Below are 21897 nucleotides of genomic sequence, written 5' to 3'. Positions count from 1 at the left end.
AATGGAGAAACCCAGGCAGGGAGACAGACTCTTAATTCCTAGCCCCTTCTCGTATGTCCTCTTCAATCAATGGCATTTACTGAACACTTACTGTATGCAGAGCAGATCTAATAGCTACAGCAGCAGAAATAAATTCAAGACCTACCTTGGGACCAGTCTGGCCGGGCATCCCCCTGGCACCATCACTTCCAGCCCGTCCCTAGAAAAGAGAGGGGAAAGAGTCAAATGTGAAGGAGAGATAAAACCCATTCAAGCACCTGACCAGGGTTTGAAGTTGCCTCGGGGGCATTCAAGATGAAACCCACCGGATGTGGGAGCCTTTCCTGTGGTAAAGTATGAATACTTGTTATCATCTATGAGTACCACAAAACCTTACTTGAATTGCCACTGGAAGCTATAAATGAAAGCAATGGGGGACTGAATTAAAAAATGGACTGCTGGGATTTGGTGATTGATTGACCAGAGGAAACAGTGAAAAAATAATGATATGTGTTTAAAGGGTGAGTGTTAAAACACTCACCAAATCAAATGAGTTAAAACATTAATTTTGTCCTTTTTCCATTAAGACAGAAACTATTCTGATCTGAAACTAGGCAACCTAAGGTATGCCTTTCTAAAATGGAGACAAGATGGAAGAAATTAAAACAGAGGAAAAGGAACTCAAGTGTGATATATTGGGGAAGCTTAGGGCCTCTCTAGACTGTGAGCTCATTGTGGGCAGGGAATGTGTCTGTTGTTGTACTGTACTCTCCCAAGCGCTTAGTACAGTGCTTTGCACACAGTAAGTGCTCAATAAATGTTTAAATGAATGAATGAAAGTGGAGGATCTTATGCTCAGAGGGTTTCAAAAAGACTATTAGAAGTTGCAAAGATTGTCTCCAAAAGATGGCTAAGACACAGAGCTCAGTTGCTAAATTCAAAGATGTGTCTCCGGAATTTAAGAGCAATTCAGGTGAAACATCTGGTTTTCCCTTGGTTATTACTCTTGGAAATCAAGTGAAATTAGTAACCAAAGGTCACAATTTCACAGCATGACTCTGGCCCTTGGAAATTTTCAGGTGTTTGTATGAAAAAAGTTTACATCATTTGTTTAGTTTGCATTCCTCTTAAAGGAGAAGGGAGTTACTGTCAGCAGGTGAAATATTACCAGCAGGTGAAATAATTACCAAAAATATAGTTTCCTCCTCAAAATTGTGAAACTGACTAGCCGTTGGAAATCACAGGTTATTTGTTAATTCTTTTTTTAAGTCCACAAAGTCAATATAGTTAGATCCACATCACAGAAATATACTTTCTATCTTTTAATGCTTTGAAATCATTGATGTATTTTTTCCAGGAAATCTCAGGGGTGGTGCTTTATTATTTTGCTTAAATGTGTATAACTTTCTTTTTTATTCTAATAGTATTTGTTAAGTGCCTACTATATGCTAGGCACTGTTCTAAGTGCTGTAGTGGATACAAGATAATCAGGTTGGATGTAGTTCATGTCCCACATGGACCTCACAACTTAATCCCCATTTTACAGATGAGATAATGGAAATACAGAGAAGTTAAGTGGCTTGCTGAAGGTCGCACAGCAGACAAGTGGCAAAGCCTGGATTTGAACCAAGTCCTTCTGTCTCCCGGGCCCGTGCCATATTCATTAGGTCATGTTGCTTCTCATTAATTTGAATGCTTTGTTTGAAAACCATTAGCATGTAGAAAAAAAATGAATGAATCACAATCTAAGCCCAATCTTCAGCACCATTAAATGAGACGAGGGACAGTAATAATAATAATTATATTTTTTGTTAAGCACTTACTACATGTCAGGCACTGTACTAAGCAGGGCGTAAATACAAGGCGATCAGGTTTAATTTGGAGCTTACAGCCTAAGTAGGAGAGACAAGAGGTAATAATCCCCTTCTTGCAGATGACGAAACTGAGGCACAGAGAAGTTAAGTGACGTGACTAAGATCACACTGCAGACACATGGCAGAGCTGGGATTAGAATAGGTCCTTTGACTCCCAGGCCTGTGCTCTTTCTACTAGGCCACATTCAATCAATAGTGGAACTATATTGGGCAGTAGAGGAATCCGGGAAATTGCTGGATTTCCCAAATTGTTCCTCTTTAAGGGACACCATTTTGGGGTCAAACTGGAGCTGGGGGATAAGGACACCAATATTGATTTGTCCCCCCAAATTGGGACACTGAGTCAGTGCTGGAAGTAAGCCAGAACTGGTTGAAGCTCAGCTCTGGTATAAGAAAAAGTCTTAGAACCAATGCTTTAGGGTGGTGGGGGAGAGGAGAGGTGGCAGGATTAGGCCCCCACCCACAAAGTGCCTGGTTGGAGGGAAACTTTGCAGTCCATCCCTGTCCCCTTCCCCAATTGCCTCTTTGGTCACCAGTAGCCACAGTGCCGCCTCTCCCATTTTACCCTCTCAGGAGGCCCTGGGCTGCAGACTTAGTGTCTCCTTCAGTGGCTGATGGCCACCGCCACCTACCCCCAGAAAGTCTCCCCGCTCAACACCACTGTTGTCGTCACTGCCACCCTCCCCCTCCCCAGAAAGTCCTCTCTCTACCGGACTGACGGGGGAGTGGCGTTCCAGCTAGAATTTGTTTTTTACTTCCAGTACAGCCCTCACTCTTTCAGATGCTTATGGCAAGGGCCCGATGGAGGAAAAGTGGAGTTGGCAGGGCTGATCTAATAAGTGTCATGCCAGAGAATTTCTGCCAGGCAATGGAGGGATCCAGGATTAAAATATAGAGAGGTTTTGAAATAGCCCTGCCACTCCCCCCCAGATGGTGGAAGAACTTTTCCATGGTTGCCACGTAGACTGCTTCAGCTATCTTGGATGAGGTTGGCTGTGGCCTAGCTGGGCTCTGGATTTCCCTGACAAATCTACTCTTCCAAGCACCGGGGACTTGGTAAATCACCCATCCAATGTCATGCTCATTCAAACGCATAAAAAAGATCAAGGCACCACTTACCCTTCTCCCAGGTTTTCCTGTAGGACCAGGTGGGCCCTGGACACCCCGGGGTCCCTGCCATGAGTCAGAAGAGGGAAAGAGAAACAAAGATATTCAATTAAATATCCACCTTCTTCGAGAAAAGGATCCCTTCCACCCATTGACATCTGCAGGGAACGGTTAAGGCAGAGGTCATTTCATGGGATTTCAACACTACTCTTGGGTTCAGAATCAGGGAGCAAAAGGAAAGGGGCTCTTCTACTGCACTTTGAAGAGCAAGAAGCTAAGAAATGCATACTAACTATTTAAAATCACTTGTTCCAGAAGAAAAAGGAATTTTTTTTAAAGATGCTTCCAGTTTTATTATTATTAATAATAATAATAATAATATTTAAGCGCTTACTATGTGCAAAGCTTGTTCTAAGCACTAGGGTTGACACAAGGAGGGACTCACAGTCTTAATCCCCATTTTCCAGATGAGATAGCAGACACAGAGAAGTTAAGTGACATGCCCAAGGTCACACAGCAGACAAGTGGCAGAGCTGGGATTAGAACCTACGCCCTCTGACCCCCCAGCCCGTGTTCTTTCCACTAAGCCACGCCGCTTCTCAAGTTTTGCATAAAGTACATCAGTATCTCATCTCCCTCCAGAGAACACTAGTCAGTCATAACAATCAAGCAACCAATGGTATTTATTAAGCATTTACTGTGTGCAGCATATTATACTAACTGCTTGGGAGAGCAAATAGACTGGCTAGACACATTTCCAAGGAGCTCCATTTTAACTGGAGCAGACAGGCATATATTCTAAAGGTCAAAGGGTTTTCCATACATACCTGAGGTCCCATATCACCTGACTCTCCCTTCAATCCTCCACTGCCAGGTGGACCCTAAAGAAATACATTTTAGTTTAAATGTTAGAGATATTAGGCTGTATTGAAAGAAGCCTTGACAAAAAAGAGGTATAAATTGGGAAGTGTGCGATTTTAAACACAAGTATCCTGATTCCTCCACTCGGTAGAGTAGAAAAGAGGAACAATGTGAGATAAAGATCTCAAAGCAAATCCTAGTGGAGATCTAGGCCTGCTTATGTTTCATTTTCTATTCGCCACCAAGTATATGTGATTTTACACACTGGGAGAACCAAAAAATTTAACAGGAGTTAGACCTCTCAGTTTCTTGAATTAACTTGGAAAGGGTTAAAAAAAATAAATGCCCATCAGGGCACAGCAATGAGGTTCCTTCCAGCAGCTCCCAGAAAAGCTTGCAAAATATGCTGCAAGGAAGAACGAATCAAGTAAACCCTACAAGGTTGGGAATGTCAGAAGAGGTGGAATTGCTCACAAACAAAATCTAAACCCATTTGCCACCCACTGTCTGTTTTAGTGAATGGACTCAGGGATAGCAAAATCCTCCACTTCAAATTTAGCAACCTCTTGCATATTGCAAAAACACTCAATATACTTGCTTTCATTACCCATTTTGGTTAGAATGCTATTAGGGAACTAGGGAGATTTCTCCCAGTTGCGTGTGTCTGTCTGAAAAATGTGCAATGAAATGTTTGGAAGCACCCAGTAATGGTCAAAAGCACATCATATTTTGTAAGACTTTCTTAATGTGGGGTGAGTCAAGAGTGTAGGACTTAGGCTGGAATTAGACTCATATTTTCCCCAAAAGCACTCATAGCCCATTGCTTCAGAGCACTTCACACCTCAGCAGCTTATCCAAGCATAAAAAACAGTGCCAATTCTAGGTAGTGTAGTTATTTGGAACCAAGTACACAATAAAATGTAATCTGAGAGAAATATTCATAATCTTAGATTTGTTAGTAGGAATGGCTTTTTCAGGGATGTTGGGAAATAGTAAATATTTTTCTTCTTTCCAACCTGTGTATATTCAATAAATATTTAATACGAAACAGCATAAGGACTGATCTAGTGACACTAGAGAGTATTGAATTAGACATCGTTGTTGCTCAGTATTAAGTAACAAAGTATTGACAAGAGAGCAACTCAGGTCTCATGGAATCCATCCAGTCGATTTAATGAACCCCAAAGGCAGTGGGGAAATATCCAGTTGGGAGAAATTGCGATGCTCTTCCACCTACTTACCACAGGCCCTGGCCTTCCAGTAAGTCCCATTGGGCCTGCTGGTCCCCTTAGTGCCAACTGCAAGAGAAAGAGGCAAATGTTATCAAAGACGGGAGTGAAGAATGCCTCGACTGCTTCTGATTGCTTGCAGCCCCAGCTCCCTAGTACCTTCACCTTTTATCTCATCACTCAATCACTCGTATTTATTGAGCGCTTGCTGTGTGCAGGGCACTGTATTAATGGCTTGGGAGAGTACAACACAACAATAAAACAGACACATTCCCTGCCCACAGAGAGCTTACAGTCTAGAGAAAGAGTGAATTAAGGGGATAAAATCCTTTAAAAAATCACACAAAAATACTACATAGGGAATTACAACTACATAGGAATTACTGCTGAATCTGCAGATCTGTGTTCATGTGTGCAGGAATAGCTACTACAAATAAACTACATGGACACTGTATCACCCTCATTTCAGTTACGTACTGGCTACAGATGTGAGTCAACACTAAAACTGACATTTAAAGGGCAGCTCATACACTAGCAAATATGGTATGGTCAGTGTAGAGACAACACAAAACTTATTCAACTTAATTAAAAAAAACACACAGATTAAAAACCCATATTGCCAGCATCAAGTCAATAAGCTTCTTCATAGGTAATAGGATTTACCGTGTGCTATATAACACATCCTTTGGACAATTTGTTCCATAGCAACTATTTGAGGCTTGAAATGTCCTGTAATTAGCCATGCATCTAGTAATTAACACCTACTCTGAGCTGTGCTCTCCCTGACATAAATATTGCACAAACACTGGATTATTTAGAATCTTCTTTACGATATCCCATTAAAGGAGCGGCTCTGAATTATCACCCACTGGGGCAGTGTTTGCTCTTATCATGAGCAATCAGCAATCTGGAAATGCATCAATTAAAAATGCAATTAGCTAATTGAGGCAAGAATAATAAGGAAAACAAAATCTACTTTTAGGACTCAACTCCTCTGGGATACATCCTTTCAGCCCAGAAAGTTAAAGGATTTGATGCCTTGACATCTCTTCCCTTTCATTATCTTCCTATTTTTGTCTCTTCCCTATGTAATTTCTGAAGACACTGGAAAAGGCTCGACTGCCAGTCAGCTGTGCCAGGTGAAGTGATGTTAGGAAAAAAGTTAACTGCTTAAAAACAAGACAAAGCAGATTTACTGTTATTCCTAAATGAATAATAACAATATCCTAAAGAATACTTTGAAAAATGACTTGGTTTCTGATAGAAAAGATCTCTTCATTGCCGAGGTTTGTTGAGGTCAGTTTGTGAATCCTTTCAAAAAAAGGTCCAGACAGTGGGTTGAGTGATGTGCCTTGATTTAAGATCTTTATCCATGCTCTTAGTTCAGTGACTTTCCTTCAGGGACACAACAAATATTCTCTCGGCCTGAGAGTCATATGTCTAAGGAATAGTGCAGAAGGCATTAGGGTACCCGTAGGCACCAGATTTAGGATGATGACAGAGGAAAAATTGGGAATATGAGATCGTGGATTGGTGAGACTTCCAAATTTTAAGTCTTTTTCAGCAATTTTTTTTGCTTTTCTGATTTATTTATGAAATTTGAAAGATGTGTGTGGGGTTGGGGGAAGGGAGGGTGGGGAAGAGAGAGATAAGAAGGATGTTGTGTCATATTTAATTCTGCCAAAGTCTGTGACTATGGTCCTCAGAGATGGCAGATAGGGAGTTTTTCCTGGAAGCAGTGGGATAGTGTAGATGGCCTCCTGAAGTCCCTTCCCATTCTTTGATTCTGGGTGGCAGGAATGGGAAAGGCAATGAAAAACTGGTACCTGGATCAGATGGGTAACTCATTACTTAGTCTGCATTCTTCATGAGGGAATTTCTTCCCTTTTAAAGAGATCACAGAGTAAACTGGACTCTGGCAGAAAGCCAGATTATCTATTTAGATCTTTTTCCTCTCTACATGAAGAGGAGAACTTACCACATGGCTCCATTTGTGAATTTTGATGAAATTGCTTTTATTTTAATTTCTTTTTTTGGGAAACAGGGTTTGCATCTTTTGCAGGCAGACTTGGAGCTGCTGGGAAAACTTCCATTGGTTTCCTGGGCTGTCTGAAAGGTCACATGCACCTAAAGGCCTTCTTGTAATTCCGTGATGGATGAAGAGAAACTGACCTCAAAGTAGTTCAGAGACTCCTTCCATCTATCCTCTGGCAGTCCAACAGTGCAGGAGAAGCATTTACTTTCTCCAAGACAGAGAACTGGAGCACCTTGAGCCTTCTGCCATATGAGCAAAACTCAGCACATTGGTGTTCCATGTTGAATATCAATCCATCTTTCCCCTTTTCCCCTGGCAACCTGTATCTCCAGCACCCATACTCACCCTGGCCTGCTGCAGGATAGCTTGGGCTTGAGATTCCTGAGCTGAAACAAGGGGTCCCTTGGAGCCCCCATCACCTCCACCTCCAAATCGGAACTGAAAAAGATATAAGGCATAACATTATTTGGGGACCTGATAGTTAAGGAAATGGTTTCACCCCTTCCACCTAAGGTCACTAGTGAAATACTACAATAGCCATGCCTGCCTCTGGGGGCTTAAGCTCCTATTAAAGTGTTCCTTTCCAATATCAATCAATCCAAACACCCTTGGGGAACCAAAAACATGTCACCAGAGTCACAGCCAGGCCCTTAAGGAAGAGTCACAAGTGGGACCAATCAGGCTCTGATGCTTTGCAAGTGGAAAGGGCAGGCTTGCAGAGTTGGTTGGCAAGCTGTTGACTGCTATTAATATCGGCTTGATTGCCTTGTACAATGCTCAGCTGATGTTTCAAAAGACCTCATGTGTAGGTACCTTGAGTAAACCATATGGCAAAATACCCTGGCAAGGTTGCTCTGGATGCCAATCCCAGTATAAACCCCACAGAGAGCCCTTTATGGTACAAGTGGGTTTGCAGTTTGCAGCACCCTACATTGTTTTCACTTCCTTTTATTGCACAATTCTCTCACAGCATGCAACATGGTCTAGTGAATATGGCACAGGCATGGGGGTCAGAAGGACTTGGGTTCTAATCGCGGCTTTGCCACTTTTCTGCTGTGTGACCTTGGGCAAGTGACAACTTCCCTGGGCCTCAGTTACCTCATCTGTAAAATGGGAATTAAGACTGTGAGCTCCATGTGAGACAGAGGCTGTGTCCAACATAATTAGCTAGTATCTACCCCAGGATTTAGAACAGTGCTTGACTCATAGTAAGCACCTAGCAAATGCCATCATTATTATTATCTGTAGCCACCCTGTCACCCTGGATGAGTGGTCAATGATACTTTTCAGTAGTTGGTCTGGTGGGATTCTGATAAGCAGGATTCAACACCTTCTCAAATGCTCCAATGCCTTATAATTCTATTTTTGATTCTCCCCTGGGTGCACTATTCTCAAGTTTCCAGAGACTGAGCCCTCACTTCTGCTCAAATTGGAGTAGGAAAACTGATCCTTAAACCTTAGGCCTTTCATCCCAAGGGGCAGGGTCTGGGATTCCCCCAGAGAAACAAGAGGTCACCAACAGTGACTGGGCATTTAGCAGTCCTCTCTTCAAATCTTGAGAGTTGTCCAAGCCTCATGATGAACATAAGACCATTATCCACAATCTAGGACAGATCAATGGTCCATCCAATCTAATATTCTCCTGCTGAGAGTGGGAGAGTGGAGGATCCATGGATTGCTCACCTTGACTCCATATTTATGATTATGTGTGAAGGATACTGAGATAAAACAAAATGGATCCCACAAAATCCCATCAACAGCTGGGGTATGCTTCTTTCTGCAATCACTTACCCTTATCCCTCCCTTCCTCGCTCATTTGGAACCTGGTTAACTCAGAGAGAAGGTTAGTACCAAACCTCTTGGTCCAATGGCAAACATGTTTAACACTGGGCTATTTTCCCTCTGAGACCTGCCTCATGGGAACCCATCGCCCCTGCGAAGCCCCTTGGACTCTATAAATAGGCAATAATATGAACCATGCTGATACTCACAGGCAGCATAAGCATTGTCCCTGGAGGTCCTGGAAGACCATCAGCTCCTGGAAGCCCTGGACGTCCAGGAGGACCCTGGGTGGAGAGAGGAGAAAAGTACAGTGAGTCACAGAACCTGCACTTCCAGGGAGATTTTGACGTTGCTTGCCTCACTCGTCCTTGGTCAAGCAGAGTGTTCCATGAGGCTGGCCACATCTCTAAAAGCCAGATCAATCTGGCCCAGCCAATGCATGCAGGCTTGAGCACTGTGTTATAGGCAGCTGTGTACACAGATGGGCTATGTAATGATTCCTCCCTTCTCTTTCCTGAATAGTTCCAAGCCTCTAGAGGGCAATTTTCAGATGACTACTAAATCCAGGTTCCAATCAACATTCCAAATCAATTATGTCAACGACTGCTGTCTGGACCGGGGAGGAGGCCGAGAACCGCCACAGCCCCCTCTTCCAAGAATAATTTAGCAGCTTACTTGAAGATTTTTATTCTGGTCTGCTGGATTTGTAACTTATCACTGTTTGCACTCTCCTCTTATTGTCTCATGAATCCACCTTCCTTCATTTAGATTGAGAATCCTGTGTGGGATACGGACCGTGACTGAACTGATAATCCTGTTTTTACCCCAGCATTGGGCATGGTTCTTGACACATAGTAAGCGCTGAATGAGTACCACAGCTAACTGATGCTTAGCTGAGCAGACTAATTCTCAAAGAAAACAACATAACAGAGCAGTGGAGCAGAAATGTATCCATATATTCCCAAGACAAGGGAATGATCGGCAGGGGTCTCTCCTGGAACAAGCAAGAAGGGTTTGCTTTAGAATTAGCCCAGATTACTTGGAAAAGACTCTATAAAACTTTTGACATTTTCCCACTCCAAATTCTCTCTCCTTAGAAATAGAGTACTGACAGCTGTAAAAGGCAACAGGTGATTTAGAGCTACTCTAAGAATCAGTGCAAATGATCACTCTGATTTAGAATGGTAGATTCTCAGAAACAACCATCCCCTAACCGCCCCACCGCATCGTCCGTCTATGGATCTGCTGTATCTCTGTGGTGTGTGTCTGGGAATATCCAAGCAAGCACATGGGTGGCCCAAGGTTTTAGCCGACAACATCACTGAGTTATGTTATGGCCACACATTTCCGTGATGGGAATATGAGACCATGGAACCCTGTTTAATATCCCAAAAGGAATAGATTTCTAAAGTAAGTTCATTCAATAGTATTTACTGAGCGCTTACTATGTGCAGAGCACTGTACTAAGCACTTGGAATATACAATTCGTCAACAGATAGAGACAATCCCTGTCCATCGACGGGCTTACAGTCTAATTGGGGGAGACAGACGAACAAAAACAAGACAACTTAATCATAATAAATAGAATCGAGGGGATGTACACCTCATTAACAAAATAAATAGGGTAATAAAATAAATAAGGTAATACAAAATATATACAAATGAGCACATTGCTGAGGGGAGGGGAAGGGAGAGGGGGAGGAGCAGAGGGAAAGGGGGGAAAGGGGCTTAGCTGAGGGGAGGTGTGGAGGGAGGGCAAAGAGGGAGCAGAGGGAGCAGAGGGAAAAGGGGAAGCTCACTCTGGGAAGGCCTCTTGGAGGAGGTGAGCTCTCAAAGTAAGTGTCCACAATGCTAGCTGACCCACGCATTTTCCCCTTGCAACTACAACTAATAACATTCACAAGTACTAGTGTGTCCTCAGTACTGGACAACTATTTCTAGGACGCCTTTGGAGACCCCTCAGTGATTTCATGCTAAAAAGAATTTGAGGATGAGAGATACGTTGTCATCCACCTGAAACAGTAACACAGACTAAAAAAATTTGATGGTAAACATTCAAAGGGGCAGGGTGATTTATCAGTTCACAATAGAGTCCCTTGAGCTGTTAGTCAGAAGCTACATTTCACACCAACCTATCTGTTTTCAAGACTACTGTGAAAATAAGTGGCTGATGTGGTGGTTTTCATACTGTTTACTTAGCCTCTGTCAGGTATAGGGGAGTATCCAATTTAGTGATGGGGACTTGGAGGTTCATAAGTCAGTATCAACTGCTGGATTTGAAGCGCAATAAATAATTTAGGCTGGCCTTGACTTTTGGTATGCACCTCTTTTTTTTTCTTTAGTATTCGATCAGCCAGGCCCGAGATTGTTTGTCTACCTCAGTGTACTCCATCAAACTCATTTTGTTAAAACATGTTTTGCATGAATGAGTAGCTGACTCTGGCACCAACAAACATACACGGTATGTACAAAATACGCAACTCCCAAGTGAAATGTTTGTCACTGAATAATATTTCATTTCCTAGAAAGATCTTCAGGATAACTCAACATCAGGTTATTATTATGTAACCCCACATCTACCCTATGTGCTCAAGCCCGGTGTATTGGATCTGATCCAGGGTGAGACCAGATGGCTCCTAGAAAAGAAACCAACCAGACTTTCACGCTGGCTCTTGCTTTTTCCCTACAGAAATAGAAATGAAGAAAAGAGGCACCTACTCTCTCCGAAAACCCTCTGAAAGTAGTGTGAACCTCTCACTTTAAGAGGAGGTGCACCCTGGAGGTGGAAAGTTGGTTTAATTAGATGTGAAGCTGAGGAAGACACTTCCCAAATGAAAGTTGCTGAAGGTAAATCAGACTGGTTGCAGTCTATTCTGCTGTTGAAACAAAAGATTTCCTAGGAAAAAATCAATAACATCTTTTCTCTCCGCCCTAAAGAAGACAGATTGGTAGGTAAGGCAATTCCCAATTCCCCTCACCCTTCAGATGTTCAGATGTTCTCTATCCCAGGCAGAGATGTGTTTGAGGAAGGAGTGGGTTTGGGATAGATGAGAGGAGAAAGATGAATAAGGAAAGAAATAATCGACCTTCTGAGTTAGAGAGGAGAAAATGGGTGATGGGGTTTTTCTAGCAATGAAAGAAAATGGGAATACCCATGGATTCCTCGTGAAGCTAGAGGATAATGGTTCTTGTCATTCACTACCGAATCCCTGAAAAACAACACGTCGCGGGCTGTGCTTGCTTATTTTCCTTTGATACTTGGAAGAAGGCTGAGTGGATCAAACCTTTCTCCTCACCTGCTGGCTGGCTGTTTTCAATTTGTATGCTATTTGTTCATTAGTGGCTTGTAACTCTGAGCACTCAGAGATGAGGCAATGATCAAGCTGGACTTTTCTTCCAAAAGAGAGAAAAAGAAATGTGCCAAGGGGCCAAGATGGATACCCACACCACCATCAACGTGTGAACTGGGTAACCTGCACTGATCCTTCAAATCATAATTTTCTAAGATCATTTCTGAATGCTTAGAAGAGCCACTGGACTATAATTAGTGGAATAGAATCCTAAATGCAATTGCCTAATGGAAAGAGCACAGGCCTGGGAGTCAGAGGACCTGGGTTCTAATCCCAGCTCTGCCAATTATTTGGCCAATTTCTTGTTGTGTGACTTTGGGCAAGTCACTTAACTTCTCTGTGCCTCAGTTTCTTCAATTGTAAAATGGGGATTCATTATCTGCTCTCCCTCCTACTAAAGACTGGGAACCCCCATGTGAGGCAGGGATTGTGTCCGACCTAATTAACTTGAACCTACCCCAATTCTTAGAGCAGTGTTCGATACATACTAAGAGCTTAACAAGCACCATAAAACAAATTTGCCTGCAGTGTGCCCATGAGCTAGTTATTTCACTTTTCTGTGCTTCAGTTTCCTCATCTAAAGCTGGGGATTCACTATCTGATCTCTTTCCTCCTTAGACTGTGAGCCCCATGTGGGACAGGGGCTGTGTCCAATCTGATTATCTTGTATCTACCTCAGAAATTAATATGGTGCTTGGCACATATAGGTGATTAACAAATGTTATTATTATTATTACTTTTATCATCATCATCAGATAATTTTTCACTTTGGAGGTTTGTGGTACTTGACTATTTGGGGTTATGGATATTGCTGTGTGTGTGATATATGGACCCTTCAGAATATTAGTGTGCATATTTTAGAGAGGCTTTTAAAAAGCTTTCTTCACATTTTGACGTCACAATTTAGTAGTGTAACCCAGTATGTGCAAGTGTGAGTATATGACTGAGTTATTAGAGCTTTAAAAATAAGCTGGCAAAAATACTGTGCTAGCCTTCCTGACCCCAGGAGTTTGAATGGCAGTAAAATAAAGTAATTCAGCACTCTTTACCACTCATAAATTGTTACGCTCCTTAGACAGATATATTGGTGGCTATTTGTAAAGTAGCATATGCCAGATATCAAATGCAAGCAAATCATTCCTCCATATAGATGTTTTTCTCTCAAGTAGCCTCTAAGTGAAGTTTTTGTCCTTGGACCTAGGAAATACTGGTAGATCAGTAATAAAAACCAGACAATCAATCAACTGCATTTATTGAGCACTTACCACGTAGAGAGCATTGTACTAAGGACTTGGAAGAGTAGAGTACGTAGACCCATTCCCTGCCTGTAGGGAACTTACAGTCTAGAGGAGGAGCTTACTTTTTGTATGCTGAATTGCTATTTACTGCTCCTGTGACTTGAATTTGTTATTTGGGAACTGAGACTGGTAAAGTTGTCTCCAAGGGCGCTTTAGAGAGTGTACTCTTGCTCACCTTTCTCTAAAATGAGTTGGGTATTCCATTATCTCTCATTATTTCTAGATTTAAGGCACCCAAGTGCTTTGGAAACAAATCCCTCTCCAAAGCGTTGAAGAATTGTCTTCCAAAAAGGTCCCTGGGCCCTGACCACAGAGTTTACTTAGAGCGGAGCTTGCAAATCGAATTCCTGAGTGTTTGAAGCAAGGAATCAATGTACTGCAGAAGGGACTTTCATTCTCAATCATGTCACTGGACCAAGAAACGTGATTATTGTTCCATTAAAAAAATATAATTACAGTGAGAATGTAAAAGTCTGAATCTTTTGCAAAATCCATTGTAGACATTATAGATTGCAGTGCTTAGCAATCGCCAGCTGGAACTCATGAGTCAATTAGATGATAAATATGCTTAATTAAATAAATAAACCAGGAGATCCAGTGAGCTATGAGTCACAAGAATGGTGTGGGCCCATCCACGTGTTTAAAAATCTATTTTAATCCGCTGAACTACCATAAGGGAGGTGATTTTATTTTCATTTTGTCATGCAGTGCTACACTGGGGGAGGTGCAAACTCATGAACTGGGATTCTCAGTAACAGTCCCTTAGCAATGCTTAATGTTGTGGTGGTGTTGAATTGGAAATACATGAACCCGATTTCTAACTTGGATGGTGTTCCAGTCTAGTCTCCCCAAACACAGCCAGCCACCAAACACTAATCCTTGGGTCTGAAACGCCAATCTCAAATACATTTGGAATATTTGCAACTTACGAGTACTCGAGTCCTAATGATCTGGAATTCAATTAAATGTCTTGCCAATACTAACAGACTGGGAGGTCCATTAGAGCTACAAGACTATGAAAGTATACTGACAATTCGTGCAACATATTCAAACCCTAAAAGGAATCAATTTAAGTCAATATTGCATAGAGGCAGGCCTCCAACTAAATCCACTTTCTGTCAATCAGTATAAGTTATGGAGGGAAGAGGAGAATGGTGAGAAGAGTGGAAACCAAATCAAGGTAGAATTTATGACAGGATGTTTCTGGATGGAAAACAGGTTGAACATAAGAAATGTGGTCAGTCAATCAATCAATCATTCAAAGGTATTTACTGAATCCTTACTGTGTGCTCTGTATTAAGCGCTCTGGAGAATACAAAATAACAGAATTGGTAGTCATGTTCCCTGCCCTCAAGGAACTTACAGATTCCAACCCAGAGTTCCGGATCCGACAGTGGCAACAGACTACTTGACAGAACAGTGGGATCACTGCCCTTCTCAACACCCCAAATGGGCTAACTAACATGCTACTAACTATACTAAAATACTAACTACACAGTATACTAACATGGGCTAACTAACATTAACTTTCCTTCAATTACCACTCAAACGAGAATAGGACCTCTCGAAGTCGTAGAGTGCAGAACGCAGGGAAAGAGAAGGAAGACTAGTGTGGGTCTGTCAAAGGGCTGAATTTCTTCAGTGGTCTGTGTGTCTTCAATTACCTCTGCTCACTTGTAATTAGTTTTGTGGAAAATATCACATTTCTATGGTAACTCTTCCCCTAGGCTCCACTTTGTTTCAGCCTCACAGATGGAATAAACATGGAAATTGAGACTCTGAATGGAGGAGATCTTCCTCTCTAAACCAGCTGCTATGGACTGAAAAATCCCAAATCCTGGCAGTGAGAGGCAGGTGTACTTGAGCAGTGGTCCAGGAACAAAATCCATCAGTATCTCAGAGTGTCTCTTGTCTCCTTACACATCTCTTGACATGCTCCTCCGCATAAGCCATCAGAGGTGATAACTCCAAGGATAGGAACGAGATTAGCTCTGGTGGAAACTAAGCTCGGCATGTCATTCAGTGGCATGAAAACACTTTCACATGAGGGCCTGCTCCAACTATCACTTGGACTTTGCTCCTGCAGAATCTCATCTTCAGGACCTTACCAATAGGTCCAGAGTGCATCTTACATCCATCTGGATTTAATAAGAATTCCTTCTGCATGGGCAGGGAATGTGACTACCAACTCTACTGTCCCAAGTGCTTAGTTCAGTGCTCTGCACACACTAAGTGCTCAGTGAATAAAACTGATTGATTAACTGCATGGATGCATTTGCTATTCCCCCAACTGTCATATTTGCAAGGAAGAAAACTCTCATTCTTCACAAAGAGCCTTTCCACTGTCCCTGTGGCATTCATCTAGTGTTGTGGATACAACTTGTGATAAAGAAGTGGGGTGTTATTTGGGAACATATTTGAGAAGCTGTGTGACCTAGAGAGCACAGGCTTGTAAATCAGAAGGACCGGCGTTCTAATCTAGGCTCTGCCGATTGTTTGCTATGTGACTTTGGGCAAGTCACTTACCTCCTCTGTGCCTCAGTTTCCTCAAATGCATCTGTTCTCCTCCTACTTAGATTCTGAGCCCCATGTGGGACAGGGACTGTGTCTTACCTAATAACCTGTACCTTCCCTAGAGCTTAGAACAGTGTTTGATACATAGTCAGTGCTTAACAAGTACCAGAAAAACCCCAAAGAAAACAAAAACATCTTCAGGCACTTCTCTCATAGTATCGGAAGCACTCCTGCCCAGGAGGGCATCTGGCAGATCCTACATGTCACCAGGACAAGATTCCTAGCGCTTGTGATCCCTTCTATGTTCTAGCTTTTCTTCTTTTAAAATGGTACTTCTTAAGTGTTTACTATGGGCCAGATACTATACAAAGCACTAGGGTAGAAACTAGCTAATCAAGTTGGAGGCAATCCATGTCTCATTTGCGGTAACTGAGGCACAGAGAAGTTAAGTGATCACACAGCAGACAAGTGGTAGAGCTTGGATTAAAATCCAGGTCCTTTTGACTCCCCGGCCCGTATTTTATCCACTGGGCCATCCTTTTCTGTCTGACCTTGTACTGCTCTGCTATGGGTTCTGATAGCAGAGAGGAGAGCCAGAGATAATGTGGACAAGGCTATCTATAGTGAATCTCTCCCATTATTGAGAATAACAGCAGTTTGACCCTCCAAGTCCCCTGATGGGGCAGGGATAGGGCCAGAGATGTAGCTTCCTTCTTCCCCACCCCAACCTGAAAGACAAAGCCATCTATTGTCTGGATCAGAAGGGACAGCCACCGTTTTACAGGTAGGGGAACTGAGGCACTGAGAAATGAAGTGACTTGTCCAAGGTCACACAGCAGACAAGTGGCAGAGTCAGGATTAGAACCCAGGTCTTTCTGACTTCCAGGTCCGGGCTCTATCCAATAGGAAACACTGCTTCTCAGATTTCCTGCTCTTGCGAGGAGGATCTGAGACTTCTTCTACCTCTCCACTGCTGGCAGTGCCTCAGAATGGACTCTGCAGACATCAGGTGCTCCTGTTGTCCCGATGACTCTTGGAGTTCACCTCAAAAGATGCAACAACCCGCTAAACAAAACTGGATCTAGATTGCTACAGAGAAGCAGATTGTATAATGAAAACAAAAGTGTACTATTAAGCAATAAATTGCCTGTGTGGATGCACCCAATAGATTTAAGGGCCCCTAGATCCAATTTTATATTGGACACTGCAGTCTTCAGCTGGGCCGGCCCCTATCCGATATGGATACAGCACCAAAATAGTCAGTTTGGACACACATATTTTATGTCCCGCATTTTTATTTTAAGCATCCAGCCTTCCTCCAACCTGGTTGAGGAACGGGGGGGGGGGGGGGGACCCAGGTGACCCCTGGCAAAATGCTCTAGATAGTGCAGACTTCCACAAAAGAATCTGAATGTTGTCAGATATGATCACGGATCGTCTTGTTATGTTGCACGACCTGCTTTAACACATAACGTGACATATGTCTGTTACTGCCAGGTCACCCGAGAAGCATCTGGCATCCATGAGTGCTATCAATGACCGGACTTAATCACATCACCCTCCAATCCACCGTATGGACTTTCGAGTTTGATGATGCTCGCTTCTGCCAAGGGTTCGTGAGAAGTAAAGAAGGCTCCAGAGGAGACATGAGAAACCAGGAATTTAGGACAAACTAAAACTCTGCTGCACAACCAATCGGTTTCCATCCTAAGGGACATTTTGTCTTCTCCATCTGCAACCTCAGACAGTACATTATTAGCTGTTAATCCGGTTGAGCTCCTCGCCTTGTCACGGGGGAAAAAAACACACCTTGCAATATACGAAATTTTCCACTAGATGTCAGCCCCAATTTGCCGCTTACGACTATCCCTGAAAGACCCAGGAGCAGCCAGGATGCGGAAAGGTGTCCGTCAGAGAGCAGAGCCGACAAGTGGATGTTGGTTTTCCCTTTTGCATTTTCCAATAGGGAAGGAAAGAAAAGTTGGTTGGAACTGCTTCTAGCCCTCCTGAGATCATCTAAAATGAAAAAAGTGCATTTATCTGCCCTTGTGTTTGAGGATGGATGTTTCATTGGAGACGGCGCAATTAATGAAATTATATGTGGTAGAGTTGATTCCCAGGAAAATGCTAGAAGAGGTAAGTGAATATTTTGGATCTGGGTTTGCCATAAGCAAGCCTTCTCGAGTAACTATTTCCTCAAGGCAACACTACCAAAAATAATATTCAAAGAGAAGTGTCCCTAGCTCCCATTTCCTAATGTTTCTTGATCTTTTGATTGCGATTTTGATGTGTGAATGCTCATTCCCTTCCTACCCATTTTTCCTTCTGTTCAGCTTGGCCAACATGCTCTGATGTGTTTGCAAGGTGGCTGAGCCTACCTTTCTCCCTGATGAGATCAGAGGGGAGTGATTTTGCAGATGGAAGGAAGTCTGCTCCATCCTTAAGCTGGTAGTCCAGTCGTCATGGAATTCAGACCCACAGGAAACCATTGACCAAACACAACACCCCAGGGGAACCACAGAAATCAAAACCGCACAACTTACTCTCTCTCCTGGATCACCCACTTGACCTGAAGGTCCAGAAGTCCCCGGAGGGCCAGGAAGCCCCTAGCAGAATAAATGTAAACAAAATACGGTGAATTAGTTGCAGACAGCAGACATTCTCTATTCTCTGACACAACTCCCTAAAAGAGGAGGAATGAATGGAACAAATTGCTTGACTTGGTTGTCGGGCAGAAATCAGAAATGGTCCCTCCCAAAAGATCAGGTTTCCTTCGATGCCATATGGATTGGGGAAATCATCCTTGACTAGACAGTGCTTCTCCCTGTAAGTAAAATTCAGAAAGCTACTTACGGCAGGGCCTTCTGGACCAGGGGGGCCTTCGCTGAGCATACCCTGAAAAAGAACAAACAGGTTTGTTAAATACCAAGACATTTTCATTCCCTCAAGACAATATCATAAGTCCATAAACCATGCCATATTGTGACAAGTCAAGGGTACATTCAGCCCAGAGTGTAGTCAAAGAATGCAGTCAAAGAATCTGCATCATGATTGCCCCTCTTGACAACCATTCTCATGGCTAAGGTTGCATGCTCAAACATCATTATTTTCCTCACTAATAATGTATCACGGAGCTATCGTCCACAAATCTACTTAAAGCTTCTTGAGTCTTCTAACCATCCAAATAGTCAATCAATAGCATTTATTGATCACTTAGTGTGTCAAGAACACTGTACTACACATTTGGGAGAGTGCAATATATCAGGATTGGTAGATATGTTCTCTTCCCACGAGTGTCCAGTCTAGAGCACAAGCCTACAGGCTAGTTTACAGTTTACATGTAATAAAATGTTACATCCATATGTTGCATGAATTTAACCCAAGTCATCATGAACTCACTGATATTTTCTACCTATACATCTTCCTGTGTTAACAGATTTCCTAGGCTTTCCATCCCAAGTGTAAAGAAATACATCCTTGTGCTTATTTTGACTCTGTTGTCTTCAAACATCAATAGTTTATTCCTCATCCTATTACTACAGAATTCAGTAAGCAATGTTCAGGACCAGACCTCGGGGTCAGGCTTTCAAGAGCTTAACCCCAGTTCTCTATGGAGTGAAGGCCTTCAGCCACGAGGGGTCCGGTCTCTCAGTTTCCCAGGACCTTACCTCACTCTTACGAGAAGCCAGTGGTTTGAGCTGCCTCCCCCAACTTGTCCTATAGCAGTGATTAGGGACATGTGTCTGTGTAATTATGCTGCTGTGGTAGGTGGGATGTTACTGTATGGTTTTCATGCGCATATTTTTCCATTTACGTGACTGAACTTTACAGTGTTCAGATCTAGATTTCTTTTTGGTTTGTGTTTTTAGGAGGAGACAAGAGGAAGGTCCCGGCCATCCAAAGCAAAGAGAGAATCTTTACTCTTGCCCCCACCCCCTCTGCCCTTTCCCCCATTCCACATAGGGGTCTGAAAATCTCAAGGCAACATCAAATTCCATTCCAGGCTCCCTCCCTCACCTCCACCTCCAGCCCTTCCTGGACTCCTTGCGGCCCTGTCTTTCCTCCCAGGGATGAAGTCAGCCCCATAAACTTCAGAGAATGTCAGCTGAGCCTGTGTGGAAGCCAGGCTGGGGATCAGGTTACACAGCCACCCTCCCCACCCTTGCAGTACGGTGGTCTCCACAGGTCAGGGTTGAAGCTAAGGTCAGTTGGTGGAGCAGAGCCAGATACAATGTGTGAGATGACATCACCCCTCTGCCTTTCTGCTTGGTGAGCCCAGCATGGAGACCCTGACCCTTCCACCCTTCTATAGAAGCAGGGTGGCCTGGTGGATAGAGCACGGGCCTGAGAGTCAGAAAGACCTGAGTTCTACTCCCAGCTCTGCTGCCTCTCTGCTGTGTGACCTGGGGCACGGCACTTCAATTCTCCGTGCCTCAGTTTCATCATCTGTAAAATGAGGATTAAGACTGTGAGCCCTATATGGTACAGGGACTGTGTCCAACCGGAATATCTTGCATTATCTACCCCAGCGCTTAGAACAGAGTCTGGCATATAGTAAACACTTAAATACCACAATTATTATTATTATTAGCCAGACTGTAACTGCTAATCCTTCTATTATTTTTAATGGTATTTGTTAAGTGCTTACTCTGTACCAGGTACTGGACTAAGCACTGGGATAGATACATGCTAATTAGGTTGGATACAGTCCATGCCCCACACGGGGCTCCTAATCAATCTCCATTTTGCAGCTGATGAAACTGAGGCACCAAGAAGTTGAATGACTCACCCAAGGTCACACAGCAGACAAGTGGTGGAACCAGGATTAGAACCCTTGTCCTTCTGACTCCCAGGAGCAGGGCCCTGCTCTCTCCACTAGGCCACACTTCTTCCCTAATCTCCTGCTCTGCTCCTGCCTTGGAGGAAGGACCCCGTCCCCCCATCCTTGACCATCCGACAGGCTGGAAGTGTGCACAGCTTGGGTCCGAGAGAGAAGCACAGATGAATTTTACCACTTCTAGTTCTCTGCTCTTATGAGAACTGGTGGGTGTTCACCTAGAGGCTGAGCTTTGTGAAACCGGCTTACCCGGCTGTAGGAGCAGGTGGAGAGATCTTTCAGGTTTCTTTCTTAAGTGACACAGAGGCAAATGCTTCCCATCAAATTACCCAGGTTTCCTAGCCATAATGCGATTTGCAGGAACGAGAATCCTCTTCCCAAGATGCACAATGTAATTATCATTTACAGACCAGTGTCTCCTGCCAGGGGACTCAAAATTCCCGGCTGGACATTAGGGAATAGATAATCTGATAGCAGGGTAATTCAGTCTCTCTAATCCTGTTTAGATGTTTTCCACCTAAAGAGGGATCCAGGAACCATAGTTCAGTGGCATCCTGAAAAGAGTCTTGAAATATACACCGTGTTTCCCCAGATACACACACAGAGCTGAACGAGACCATACTGTACTCTGGGTCCTGAGGAATTTCATCCAGTCCACTTTATAAATTCCAGCTTTCTTCCAATGCAAAAGTTATTCGGTGCTGACCCAGAGCAGCAGGAGACTTAGAGGTTAACCTGGGACCAGGCAGATCCAACAAGATATTGAGGTGGCTGGAGGCATAGCAGCTGTTCTTCAAATCTATACATTTGTGTTCTCAGGGAGCCAGATCTTAAACTTAAAGGGCCGTCACGAATCTCAAATCCTGGATCACTGAAGTTGGAGATGCAATAGTATTTCTTAGGGAACAAACCAGGGAGAGTAACAGCAAAAAGGGAAAGGGAGAGAAAAAGAGAGGGGGAAGAGGGAGGGAAGTATAGTGGGGGGAAAAAGAGAGAAGAGAGAGATAGAGACTGAACACACCAGGCAGAAA

General features: G+C 43.3%; 1 protein-coding gene across 2 annotated transcripts in view; it reads right to left on the bottom strand.

Moving 5' to 3' along the window:
- The window catches only part of COL5A1 (collagen type V alpha 1 chain), a 241500-nt gene that overhangs the window by 99863 nt on the left and 119740 nt on the right, over positions 1 to 21897 (bottom strand). For both annotated transcript variants that reach the window (XM_007662135.4, XM_016226670.3), the window contains exons 10-17: positions 18883 to 18924; positions 18573 to 18635; positions 9077 to 9151; positions 7431 to 7523; positions 5063 to 5119; positions 3788 to 3841; positions 2973 to 3026; positions 146 to 199 (exon numbers count right to left, since the gene is read on the bottom strand). In XM_007662135.4, the coding sequence (XP_007660325.1) occupies positions 146 to 199; positions 2973 to 3026; positions 3788 to 3841; positions 5063 to 5119; positions 7431 to 7523; positions 9077 to 9151; positions 18573 to 18635; positions 18883 to 18924 (492 nt within the window). The remainder of the gene's footprint in view (positions 1 to 145; positions 200 to 2972; positions 3027 to 3787; positions 3842 to 5062; positions 5120 to 7430; positions 7524 to 9076; positions 9152 to 18572; positions 18636 to 18882; positions 18925 to 21897) is intronic.

This window comes from Ornithorhynchus anatinus, chromosome 4 (genome assembly GCF_004115215.2).
Source record: "Ornithorhynchus anatinus isolate Pmale09 chromosome 4, mOrnAna1.pri.v4, whole genome shotgun sequence".
NCBI lineage: Eukaryota > Metazoa > Chordata > Mammalia > Monotremata > Ornithorhynchidae > Ornithorhynchus > Ornithorhynchus anatinus.
Note: the sequence above shows the minus strand (reverse complement) of the source record. Positions and strands in the feature narration are given on the sequence as shown.